The 12618-nt window shown below is 45.4% G+C and overlaps 1 protein-coding gene across 4 annotated transcripts in view; it reads right to left on the bottom strand.

Annotated features, from left to right (window-relative positions):
- Positions 1 to 8575: 8575 nt before the first annotated feature.
- Positions 8576 to 12618, bottom strand: part of Cemip2 (cell migration inducing hyaluronidase 2) — an 81999-nt gene continuing 77956 nt past the window's right edge. For all 4 annotated transcript variants that reach the window (XM_038323797.1, XM_038323813.1, XM_038323805.1 and 1 more), the window contains 2 exons: positions 10960 to 11063; positions 8576 to 10658 (listed from right to left, as the gene is read on the bottom strand). In XM_038323797.1, the coding sequence (XP_038179725.1) occupies positions 10462 to 10658; positions 10960 to 11063 (301 nt within the window). In that variant the 3' untranslated portion in view covers positions 8576 to 10461. The remainder of the gene's footprint in view (positions 10659 to 10959; positions 11064 to 12618) is intronic.

The raw sequence follows: 12618 nt of genomic DNA, 5'->3' as shown, positions 1-12618 counted from the left end.
ACACACACAGAGAGAGAGAGAGAGAGAGAGAGAGAGAGAGAGAGAGAGAGGAGAGAGAGAGAGAGAGAGAGAGAAAGTCCAATTGGCTAACTTTTGTGTTTCCCAATAATCATGTGTCTTCTACAAAGCTAATGGACCAAATAAGAGTAAATAATCTTGTGTCATTTTCATCAAATAGAATACAACCTATGTATTGAAGGGATGACTTAGAAGATGACTACCTAATATAGCCAATATATTATCCAGAGACTTGGGATTCAACGCATTTTTAATTGAGATAAAACCAACTCATTCCAAGGAGTTTACAAGAGCTAGAAATTAGAGATTAGTTAAACAACCCTTCCTCTGAAATCATTCAGAACCCCCTCCATATGGGTAAACTCCCCAATTCCCTGAGTTCCATCATGTTTGTGTGATATCTCCCCACTTGGATCCCTACCCCTCCATGTGTTTCCAACATGGAAATGCAATAGGAAAAAAGTTATAATTACCAAATATCTTCCTTTTAGCTATTGAAAAAGGTGACTTGCAGAAATGCAAGGCATTGCAAACAAAGAACATTTCCAGAAAGAGGTCGGGGTGAGTATGCTTTCTAGTGGCTAAATCCCTGGGCTCAAATCCAAAAGGACTGTATGCTGCAGAGCCTGACTGTGGCTTTTATCTGGCCTGTGTTCTTGGACAGTTACCTAAACCGGGAAAATCGGCTATCATCTACAACATGCCTGCTCAACACATGGACCCCTTTCAAATCCAAGTGCTCACATCCTGTTGCTGGTCTTGACTGAATTACTCAGTGACTCATTTTCCAGGCTGTGGCCCTTCCAGGTTTATAATTCTCTCCACACTTAGATGGCTGCACTTTTGCATTTAGGTCAATCTGTGGGTGGGAAAATTGCCTTACAAATCAACCAGATTAGATAATTAAAATGTTCAGGTACGCGTTCCTTTTAGCACTGTAGGTATTGTGGGCAGATATTTAAGTGGAATTACTGCTCAAATAAGAATGTATTTGGGACATGGCACCCGTTTCTGAATTAGTTTAGCAAGGACTAAAAATCCCCAAGTAGTGAACAGGGAACTCATAAACATGACACGGAGTTACAAAAGAGGTCTGGGAATTCAGTCTTGCCAATAACACACACATACACACACACACACACACACACCACCACCACCACCACCACCACCACCACCACCACCACCACCACCACTTCTTGAAACCTTGAGGAGAGAGCAAGTAGTGTTGATATGATGTGACCATGAAGAAATGGACAAAAACACAGGCAGGTTTGTTACCAACAGCATTTTTTCCCCAATCTGCAATCGAGTTTCAGCTTAGTACAAAAACCTTAACTCAAAACCATTATGCTGAATGCTAGCAATTCCTCTTCTTGCGTAGGAAGTGAAAAAAAGCTGAGATGGTTAGCTATGAGGTGTTTTCATCCCATTTCTTTATGGCAAAGGGGATTGGAAGAGACAAACTATTTAGCTAGACTCAAGTTGCCCCTCCCGAGACTGGCAAGAGCAGAAAGCTCTACTGCCCAGCTGTAGAATGGTTGCTGTCACATAGTTTCATTGTAGAAGAGTCGTTTCCACATTTCATAGCTTGGGTCCATAACATCTGGGTTAGTGAGTTGTGGGGCCCTCAGAACCACCAGCATAAACGTAATCCTCCTGTGGGTGCTCAAACCAGTTCCCTGAACAAAGCACTGCCGGCTTCCAGGTGCTGCTGCCCAGACACAAGTAAGACAAGGGCAAAGGCTTAGCACAGGGCTGCCTCAGTGTGGCCCCCACCATCTTGCAAGCTTGTTTTAAAATTGAGGTCCTAATTCTTAGCTGCTATAAAATACTAAAGAATTTACAAGTATCAGTAACTCTAGCATAGATTTTTAAATGGCCAGCAAGTGTTTCAGATTGCCAGCTGCTTGTGAGCCAAGGCCATTCTCACTTGGTGCCTCCTGTGATGACACAAAGTGTTTATAATCCCCGTGATAGTTGAGAAAGCTGAGGATCAGAAGTATGATGCTGCTCCCAGCAGCATCACTAAATGCCTTCACTGGCATCAGACCTTAGTTGCTTCCAAAACATTCATCATAGCTATAGCAAATAGCTACCCAGCATATCACTGCCTCCATCCCTTAACTGCTAAGGGCCGTCTTCCTTAAACTGACTTCAGAAATGTGTGTGTATGTACACATATTTTTTTGAAGGAACCAACAAGGTTTCTCTTATGAGCCTTCTTTACCATCAGAACTTATTTCTCTTTCCAGTGTTGGGAGTTACGCATGTTCCTTACCTTCTGAGACATGTTCTCCTCCTTCAGAAGTCATCTTGGCCTAGGTGCCTCCCTCAGAAAGTAAGCGCTGCTGAGCTGATGGGAGAAGAGAGAATGGGCATGCCCACCCAAGGTCCCACCCTTTCCCCAGTCAAGGATCAATTTCCTTATCCCTAAGTCCATCCAACCACCTCTTGCCAGCTTCCACAAAGCTCATATGTTAATAGGTATTTGCTTATGAAGCAAATGCTTGTGTTTGGTCATTCATGACCTCAAGGCAACACATTCGTATTAACAGAGCTTTGATACATACAAGAGAAATCTCTCTGTAGCCAGAAACCGAGACACCTGTGCCTGTTATCCTGCATTCTAGTCATAGCTAGCTACATATTTTTCTTTCATCTCCTTACAGAACCTAAAAAGAATTGTGAAATCCAAAAGATGCCTGAGATTTCGAAGCAGAGATAACCATAGCCAAAGGAATAATTTTAATGGTGAGAATTTCAGACATCATCAAGGGGCAAGCTGATCAGGGGCTTCGTATAAAAGTTTGTCTCAGTCACTGCCACCTACCCTGGTGTGCGTCAAATCTGGCTGGCAGTAATCAGTCAAAGCAAATTCTGGGGGAGACATGTTCAAAAGATGCAACCAGAGAGCTAAGAATGTCCAGGACTCTCCATCCATGTAGGCGTATGTGTTTGCACGGTATGAAGTGTGGAGAAGAAACGGGAGTCTTACTAGGTGCTATGGGATTTTCAAACTGCAGCCTTCTTAAGCAGCACCTGGAGAGCCTACAATGCAATTTCATGGCCTGCTCCACCTGCTGGGGACTCCAGTGAGGGGGGGGGAAGGACAGAGCCTGTGCTTTCAAGTGCCTCCTGAGACTCTGTTGCAGGTTTTTTTTTCCTTACTACTTTTTAAGTTCTCTAAATGTTGACAAAGAACAAAACAAGGAAACTGGCCAATGGGCTCTGCTCCAAGGGCTCAGCAAACTTTTCCAGGAAAGAGTTTGGGGGCCCTGTGGGCAAAAGCCTCCTTCAACATTACCAAGTCACCACACAATGAATGAATGAGCTCGGCGGGGTTCCTTCCGGCTATACCTTACTTACAGACGCGGGAACATCATTTGCCTGTAATTTTCACACAGTAAAAGGCCTTCCTTTTCATAACATACCTAAAACCAACAGCCGTTCTTAGCTCTCAGCAGAACCACAGACCACCAGAACTCACTCCCCCATCAACAATAATGTATTCAATATTTCAAAGCGACGAGTTTGAATACATTCACTGTAATAAATGATGAACTTCAAGTGATAGATATGGCCATTCCCCGAAGCAGATCAATATCTCATGTATACATATCAAAACTTTATAATGGACCTTGTATATGCAATTGTGGAATTCAAATCACTAGAAAACAGAGACGCAAGAATTCACCATTTTTAACTCCAAAGGGGTGGGGAGTTATCAGGTTAGTTTGGTAACTCGAATTATGGAACCATGATCATAGCTCCTGCCTGTTTCTGGGGTGGTCTTTCAGTGTGTCACTTTTCTTATTTAAGACAATCATTTTATCTATTTATGAAAATTTTAATCTATAAATATACTTCCCAACCTTCATAGCACTTTCAGCTAAAACATTTTGCTCATGTAATTATCTTTGGAGGTCCTTTGGGGCAGAGTTGCTCATTCAGAAAACAAAGTTCTCTCCAATTATACCATGTAACAATAAGCATGTGACAGTATTAGACCCTAAATTAACCTATAAGCCCCACCTGCCCAAGAGCCAGGTAACATTCTGGGATTCTGGGAGTTGTAGTTCTTGGAAAATAACAACAAAGCCTCATGGGAAAGTATGGTGGCCTATGGGTTTTGTCCATCTAACCACGCCAGCACGTGTCTTGACGCCACACAACTGGAAAGTTTGCAGGTGGTTGTTCTATCCAAATTATATCTTGGTCAGTATTTAAAATTTTAATAAAACCTTGCTTAAACGCAGCCAAAATTGTGGAACTGGTTTTTCTCCGGTGAATTTCATGATTAACACCAGGACCCAAATAAGTATTTTTAAATCATCTAGCTTCCTCACATTGAAGCTAAATAAAAGTAAAAAAAACCAAAAAAACAAAAAAACCTTTTTTTCCAAATGACTTAGAACACCCACCCAACAAACTGTGAGTAACATCTTGTCTCTTGTAAGCAAGGATCCAGGATGGGCGTTCAAGGACTTTTTTCATGGTTGAAAAGGGTTGGGGTCTAGATTGGCAGTTTGCCTATGCGTAAAGCCCTGTATTAAACCCCCAGTACTAGGGGGACAGGAAGGATAAGATATGGTAAGAGGGAAGCAGAAGGGAGAGGGAGAGAAAGTGGGAAAAGGGAGAGACAGGGAGGAAGAGAAAGGCGGGAAGCAGGGAAGAGAACACAGACTAGCTCCGCCCCAGAGCGTCTACTCCCATTAGGAGTATGTCAGAGTAGGCATGTCAGAGGAACAGTAATGATACAATCATCTGTTACCCTATTAAAGCTCTTCACTCTAGAATTCCTCGGGTTATTAAACATGACTAAATAAGTACCTGCAACCTCGGTAAGAATTCCAGAGGCCTGGCTTGTACAAGGCCCTAGACAAAGCTGGGTGTTGGAACTTCCAGTATCTCCAGTACTCAAAAGGCTGAGGAGCCAAGATCTCCTAGAGCAAGAGGCTAACCAGAGCTACACAGGAAGGTTTAAGTTAAAACAGTAAATAAAAGAACTGCGGGGGATGAACTCCAGTTCTGCAGAACACAGCTAATAAGGATTCTCAAGTGGGATCCGAGCACTTGTCTGACGGAAGGGAATGTGCCCTGGGGTTGAGTGCGTGCCTTCCTGAGGAAGGCCTTCCACTGGGCTGCTTCAGACAGAATGAAAACTCAGTTACCGGGAGCTCTCAACCCTTGCCCATCTCCTCCATGCCCTCCCCTCCTCCACACAAAGTAACCTGCTCTGTGCTAATGGCGTAAAGCTATGAGAAGGGCGTGGTGAAGCTGAAAAGCAGAGGCGCCCTGAGCCTGTCTCCAACCCCTGCCCACGTAAACATCACCCTGGAGGAAGCTTGGGAGTTATCTCCCATGAGGCCGTGCACCTGCCTTTCATCTTCTCAGACAGTCTTCACCCTTCAAAATAATCTTTGCAGCGCGGACCCAGGTAGACCCTCTGTCAAAGGCATAAAACAACCACGGGTTGACATCTGGAAGCCACCGTGCTTCTCAGTCATCTGGTTTGTGGACAGCCCCGTTTCTGGAACTCAGGGAAGGCCCTCGCTTGATCGAAAATGTCCACCAAATTGTAAACCACCTTAGAATACAATTTCTCTGCACAAGAAGAGCACAGGGAAGCCTCAGTGGCGATTTGTGTGACTAATAAGCAAAGACCATCGCTACAGACTGAAAAGGGCTTCTAAAGAAGTCTTTCACATCCACACCCCACCTGCTGCAATTCCATTCAGACGAGGACTAGCCAGCCTGGGTTCTTAAGACTCTGGCCGGCAAGTAGACAGCCGTGGGCCCACCTGGCCCTTTGAGGTACTGGGCAGATGAGCCTCATTATAAAAAGCAAATATGTGGTGGAGAAATGAGAGGGAAAGAGAAGCAAAATGGTAGCAGAATGGTTCGTGCACTGCGGAAAGACACGGGAAGAAATGAAGGCGGTGAGGGGTGGGCAGATATTGAAAGCCTGCTTGCCACCCATGTTGCTGTCTGGGCCAAGCTGTTGCCAAGGGTCATGTCTGGGTCCCTGATTCTACAGTAGCCAGGGTCCATGTTGATGTCCATGGCTCCTGTCTCCACTGAGGGCCATGAGGATGCCCAGGGTCAGGTTAGCCACCTGAGTCCAGGTTGGCATTCGAGAGACGGGATGCATGCAGATCTGAGTGACCTGCACTTCTACTCAATGTCATGGTGATGTCGGGGCCAGAGTTGCAGCTGAGGGCTACGTCAGGGTCCGTGGCCTTATTGCAGCCAGGGTCTGGGCTGATGTTCGAGGTTCGTTACTGTTCCGCCCGCCTGTACTACGTGACAGTATTACTCCCTATTGCGGCTCCCGCACTACAGGACCATTCACGAGCCCGGCAAGGGCCTGGATATTTAAACACACAAAGACACACAGACAGAGACACGGGTCATCCTTGAAACAGGGATGCCCCTTTATTGTGGCCAGGGGCAGCTTATATAGGGATCCTTAACTGATAGCCACGCCCCAGCCAAATCCACCAGAAATCACTCCCCTGCCATCAGGAACTCCTGAGGGTCTCGTGCTCAGAGCAGCTGCAAGCATAACACGTTGTTTACAAGAAATTCCGGATCTGGGGGTTCACAGCTCCCAACACGTTACCGTGAAGGCTATGTTGGTGTCTGAGGGCCATACTGCTGCTGGGGCCCGTGCCGACCCGAGTGGCCTGCACTGCTACCTGGGGCAGTTATGACATCTAGACCCAGCTGCTACCAAGGACCATATCTGGCCCTACTGTGGCTGGGCTCTGCTGAAGCCTCAGTCCATATTGCCACCTAAGGTCACATAAAAGCCCAGGGTTGAGGCTACGACCTGAGGCCTTGGTAGTATTCGGCAGCCTTGTGGTCACCAGAAACAACCCTACCTGAGTGGCCATTGCCCAGGGCCAGGATGTCTTCCGATCCAAACTGCTACTGAGGGCCATGTCTGAGTCCGTGGTCCACATGCAGCTGTGGTCTGTGTTGATGTCTGTGGCCCATGTCACCACAGAAGGCCTTGGGAACCATACAATATGAAATCAGAGGGCCTTGCTGAGCCAGCCCCGCCTTTTGCTGGCCCTGTATCTCACTGAACACTACAGCAAAAGAGCTGGCCCCTGCACTCTGGAGAGATGGCCCCACCCCTCACCACGCACAGTGAGGATGAATCCAGCATGGACGAAGGGGAGCTGACTCTGACCCCGTGCCTGACACAGGTGGGCCCAGTGGCTCAGACTGACCAGCTCAGCTACAACCCAAGCCCACACCTGGGTGGTGGGTTGTCCCACCCTAGCATCTACTCCATCGAGGACTTGCTGGAGCTTGGGAAGGGACTCTATGGAACAATACTCACAGGATCTCCATGACTCAAGGCAACAACAGGGCATCCCAGAGTTCTAGTGAGGATCCCGTGATGGTGCCAGGCACCCGACCAGGGATTCAATGCAATGAACATTGCTAGTAAGGTGATAGGACCAAGGGGTATACTATATGACACACCTAGGCCCCCAGTGCCACCAGGATGAATGAAGAGGTGATGGAGAGGCAGGAAAGGAGAAGCAAAAAGGTTTTTGTTTTCATTATTGTTTTGTTTAGGGGGATTGTTCTTATTTTTGTTTGTTTGTTTGTTTGCTTACCTTGCTTTGTTTTCTTTGGGGGAGCTTCAGGTGTAAGGAGAGGATATTGGGGGACCGGGAGGTGAGCAGAATTGGGGTACATAACGTGAAAGTCCCAAAGAATCAATAATTAAAAAAACAAAACAACTTTTAAGCTGGGTGCGGTAATGCACATCTTCAGTGCCAGCACTTGGGAGGCAGAAGCAGGTGGATCTCTGTGAGTTCAAGGCCAGCCTGGCCTACAAAGTGAGTTCAGGACAGCCAGGGCCATTACACAGAGAAAGCCTATCTGGAGGAGAAAGTCTTTCAAAAAGTAATAACAGTAAAATACTTAGGATTGAGAATCCTGTGAGTGACATAGGTATCTCAAAATAACATACAGATACATGCAATTTGTAAAAATATTTATTTAGCTTTATTTTATGTGCATTGGTGTGAGGGTGTCAAATCCCCTGGAAGCAGAGTTAACAGACAGTTGTGAGCTGCCAGGTAGGTGCTGGAAATCGAATCCAGGTCCTCTGGAAGAGCAGCCAGTGCTCTTAACTGCTGAGCCATCTCTGCAGCCCCGTGTAATTCTTTTTTAATCACAATGGTTTTACAGATGGAATCTGGGTTGTGTTTCCAATTTGGTTGCAGGGAGCTTAGAAAAACAAAAACAAAAACACCTCATGTGCCTCAGCTTGTACCTAAAATCAATGAACTCATTAACTCCAATCTGGGAGAAAGACAGACAGTGGGACCCAGGCCTGTGAATTTTTTAAGGCTCTCCAGGTGATTCCAACACACAGCCAAGGCTAGGCTCCTCTTTTGGAGAAATTTGTTCCCTGACCTTTTAATACAGTCTTGCAAATCTGTATGGGTGGTCATCCTTTATTTCCGCCAATACCTTCTTGAAATCTGAGATCTCAACAACTACAGAGATTCACGAATACACACACACAAAATACATGCACATGTATATCTGTTTATTTAACTTAGGCCCTAATTATTAGTACATAAATCAGAAAAACTGAGTGTCTTGAAACTTGCAACCCTTTCTAAATATTTTTTAAAAACCTGAACTCTAAAAAAAGCACACATCAAATATATTTAAGTCATAATATAACACACACACATTCCCACACACAATTCAATCACCTTCTGGAACCATTACCCGGTAATATATCTAATAGATAAGATCTCACTGTACAAAAAAAGAAAGAAAAAACAAACAAAAACCCACATCTGAAAAAACCCAAACAAACAAATAACCAGACTTTGATTAAGACATGTGCCCTTCCTGTGAGCACTGCAGTCGGCATGGTTTGTCACAGCACTTTGAGGTAGCATGTTCTGTCAAGGAACACAAGTCACAGAGACACACAGTACAGGCATCAGCCTCGGCCCTTCACACAGGAAGATGAGCTTGTCTGTCTGCATTGCTAGTAGCAGCCCTAACATGCCTAGCTATTCACCCATGCAACTCCCCGCTGCACTGCAGCATTCCCACGCATCTTCCTTGTCTGCCAGACCAGCCTCCTTTGCCACGTGTGTCCCCACTGGCTGGAGAAAAGCCCAGTAGGAGGGGCACTGGACATCACGGCCTCCTTTCTTCTTGTGTTCGACAACTACATTCACGAAGAGAGACTCCTGCTTTTAAGGCTATGAAGAGGTTCATGTTGTCTCCATGATTCTGACCTAAAAAGCTGTCTCCTTCCTCACTTGGAAACAATATCTATGGAGAAGCAGTGAGTTCTCTGGGATTTCCCGGTAGGATGATGAGCAGGGAAACTTTTTTTTTAAAAAAAATCCACACACCAAAATACAGGTACAAGATCAAAACCAAGGACATATTTCTTTTCGCAAGTTAATTTTTAGGGGGGAAGAGGGGCTGTTTTAGACAGGTTTCTCTACATAGCCCTGGCTATCCTGGAACTCACTATGTAGACCAGGCTGGCCTCCAACTCCAGAGATCCATTTGCCTCTGGAAAGCTGGGAACAAAGGCATGTGCCACCATACCCAGCTCCCTTTGGCAAGTTAAAATGACAGGGGCTTACAGTTTGGGAAGTGGCTTGCTTCTTTTAAAAAGTCAATTCAGCTCTTCATTTTAAATACAAATATACAGTCAAGACGGGCTAGGGATTAAAGCCGCGGAAAGGTCCACCAACTTCAGACCTGGGTAAAAGTGATCATTTTGTTTTTGTTGTTGTTATTATTTGTTTGTTTTTTGCCCAATGGTCACAGATCAAAAAGATTTCAAAAGCCCTTTTGTCCCAATATGGTTCACCTTTCAAAGAGCTCAAAGGTGAACCCCCAAAAGCAATTAATAGACAAATGAGTTAAAGAGTACGTGGCCAGGCAGGAGGGGCATGTGCTGGGCCTGAGTGGCCATTTAAAGCCCTCACCGGCTGTCCAGAAATGAGCCCCCAGCATCACTGAAGGTCAGCCACTGGAGTCGACTGCACAATGAACATTAGACTTCAAGTATCAAGGTGCTACAGCAGCCGCTGGGAAGCCCTCCCCACACTCCACTATACAGAAAGGGAAGCGCTGCTGACCGGCTTATCGGTGGGTGCGAGGGGCGAGAGAACGGCTCTCCGAACTCAGCAGCCTCAGGAAGACAAAGGGTTCTTTACCATCTGTGCAAGGCCAAGGTGCACGAGCTGGCACTCGAGCGGTTGCTTTGAGTTCTTTCTCTCTCTCTCTCTCTCTCTCTCTCTCTCTCTCACTTTTTTTTTCTCAAACAGGAAAATGGTTCTGTTGGGTTAACAGTGTCACCTTAAAATGTCATAAATTAAATAAGTTAGTTCACATTTTTTTCTTTCCCAGCACTTAAATTACAGTAAGTTTCTAAAGCACTTTCGAAGCCCGCTGTAACAGTTCGAGGTCTCGTCTGTGGACATTGCTGGCCCTGGGACACCCATAGTCCTCCATCTGCAAAGGGACATACTGCTCGAGCACTCCCAGGCCCTGCTCAGCAGGACTGGTGAACAGCTTAGTCCATGACGGTTTAAAGTTTCCGCTGAAGCCCAAAAATACAATACCACCTATAAAGAAAGAGAGAAAAGTTGAAGTATATAGCTACCAGTTTCAGCAAGATAATGAGGGAGGTGAGTCAGAGTTGAGCAACACAAAGACACACACACACAAACACCTCCACTTCCTTGTGTCAGCAAGGAATTCTTGCCACCCAAACGACAGCCATATCTCAACACAGTTCCTCGGACACGGTCCTTTATGAAGACACTCAAGGAGAGCTCATGAAATCAGTCTAGCAGACAAGCAGCACCATAAAAGTATTTCCACTGCCACATCCTAAGGACGTCATAGGATACTGCAAATACAAACCTTTGCTATGAAGATGTGCTGGTTTGACCAATCCCAGAAGTACTAATGAATCAGAGATATTCATCTGCTTGATTTCTCCTCTTGTGCTCAACAGAACGATTGACCTGTGGGTCAAAGTTAGAACATCAGAACCAACGCTGATCACTCAGCACGGATTTCCTGAGAATCTTTAGGACTGAGAGCAATGGAAGAACAGTAGACAAAAGCAAGTTTAGGAAGGAAAACAGGCCAGATGCTTTTCATCCTCGGTGACACAAGTCTCAAGTCCCTGCTGCAAAGGGAACCTCTCATGTTCTTAGGAGGGGCAGTAACACAGGGAAACCCAAAGGATTGAAAACCAAGAGTCACATAGGTGCAAGGGCAGACTGGAACCAAGCCGTTCAAGGACTGGTCTATTCTCTAGAGTGCTCTGTTATCTTATGTGCCATTACCTCCTTATTAGGAATGGGTAAACACAAACTTAAAATGTAAATGTAAGGGTTGGAGTGCAGATCACTGGTGCAGTGTTTGTTGGTCTAGGATAGAGAGGCCCTAGACTCACTCTCCAGTATGCTACAGTAACAGTGCTACAAACAGAAACAAACGGAAGCCATTCTCTGTGGTTTAAAGATTTTTTTTTAATTGTTTGTTTTAGTTGCGATCTTTAGGGCTGCTGAGGTGGCTCGGCAGTTGAGAGCAGTTGCTGTTCCACCTACATGATACCTACATGAAAGCTCACAACCACCTGTGACTCCAGTGCTAATGTACCTGATGCCCTCTTCTGGTCTCTGCAGGCACCAGGCCCAAACATAGACACACAATAGTAAAAATGTATAGTGTTTCCTGGTATAGTTGCTATGACTTCATGGTTTATTTTAGTATCTGACCAACATGCTATTTGCATTGGTACAATTTCTTTCAAAAGAGCTTACCACTCTTCAAAGTGGACGCAATACCAGCTGCCAAGTACTACAGATAAGTAAGCTGTTTGTTCCCACGTACGAAAAGTGTGCTACTTGCATAATCTAATTTAGTTAGGGATATCTTGTAATATTAATTTCCATTCAGAAAAAGAATCCCTCCTTTAACTCTGGCTGCAACTCCTTTAGCAATGCAGACACTGACTTCGTTTGGGCTTTGACAAGTGCTTACATGTGCACTTGGTTGTAGTCTTCCTAAAGCAGTGGTGATGGGATTCAGAGTTACTGGAGAGGACTGGCCACAGAAGTCCTGCAGTTCTGAACTTCAACAGGATGAAATTACCAGGCCAGTCTGGAGAGGTCCTTACCAGATGCACCCAGGCATGCATGTATGACGCATGCACGAACACATGGGTGCATGCATGCAGTCTACCCATAAGCTCTCAAAGAAACACTGTCGGTTGCACTAGAACTTCATTCGGAAGCTCTGGCTGGCTCACTTTTGCTAGGCAGTCCAGGTTGGTCTGAACCTTATAGCGATCTTCCTGTCTCTGCTTCCAGGACACTGAAATTACCACTACTGATCCTTGCCCTGTAACTTCTCGACCCTGTATTAAAATGCAATATACACTCCTTGCAATCCTAGGGTCCAATGCATAAGCTTCTGCAAACTAAACATAGTAATATAACCAGCAGACCGTTGGCAAAATAGTTCACTCTAAAAAGTCTCTCTAAGATAGCCCTATCGCTGACCCTCATA

This window comes from Arvicola amphibius, chromosome 1 (assembly GCF_903992535.2).
Source record: "Arvicola amphibius chromosome 1, mArvAmp1.2, whole genome shotgun sequence".
Classification (NCBI taxonomy): domain Eukaryota; kingdom Metazoa; phylum Chordata; class Mammalia; order Rodentia; family Cricetidae; genus Arvicola; species Arvicola amphibius.
This window is presented reverse-complemented; position numbering and strand designations above follow the sequence as displayed.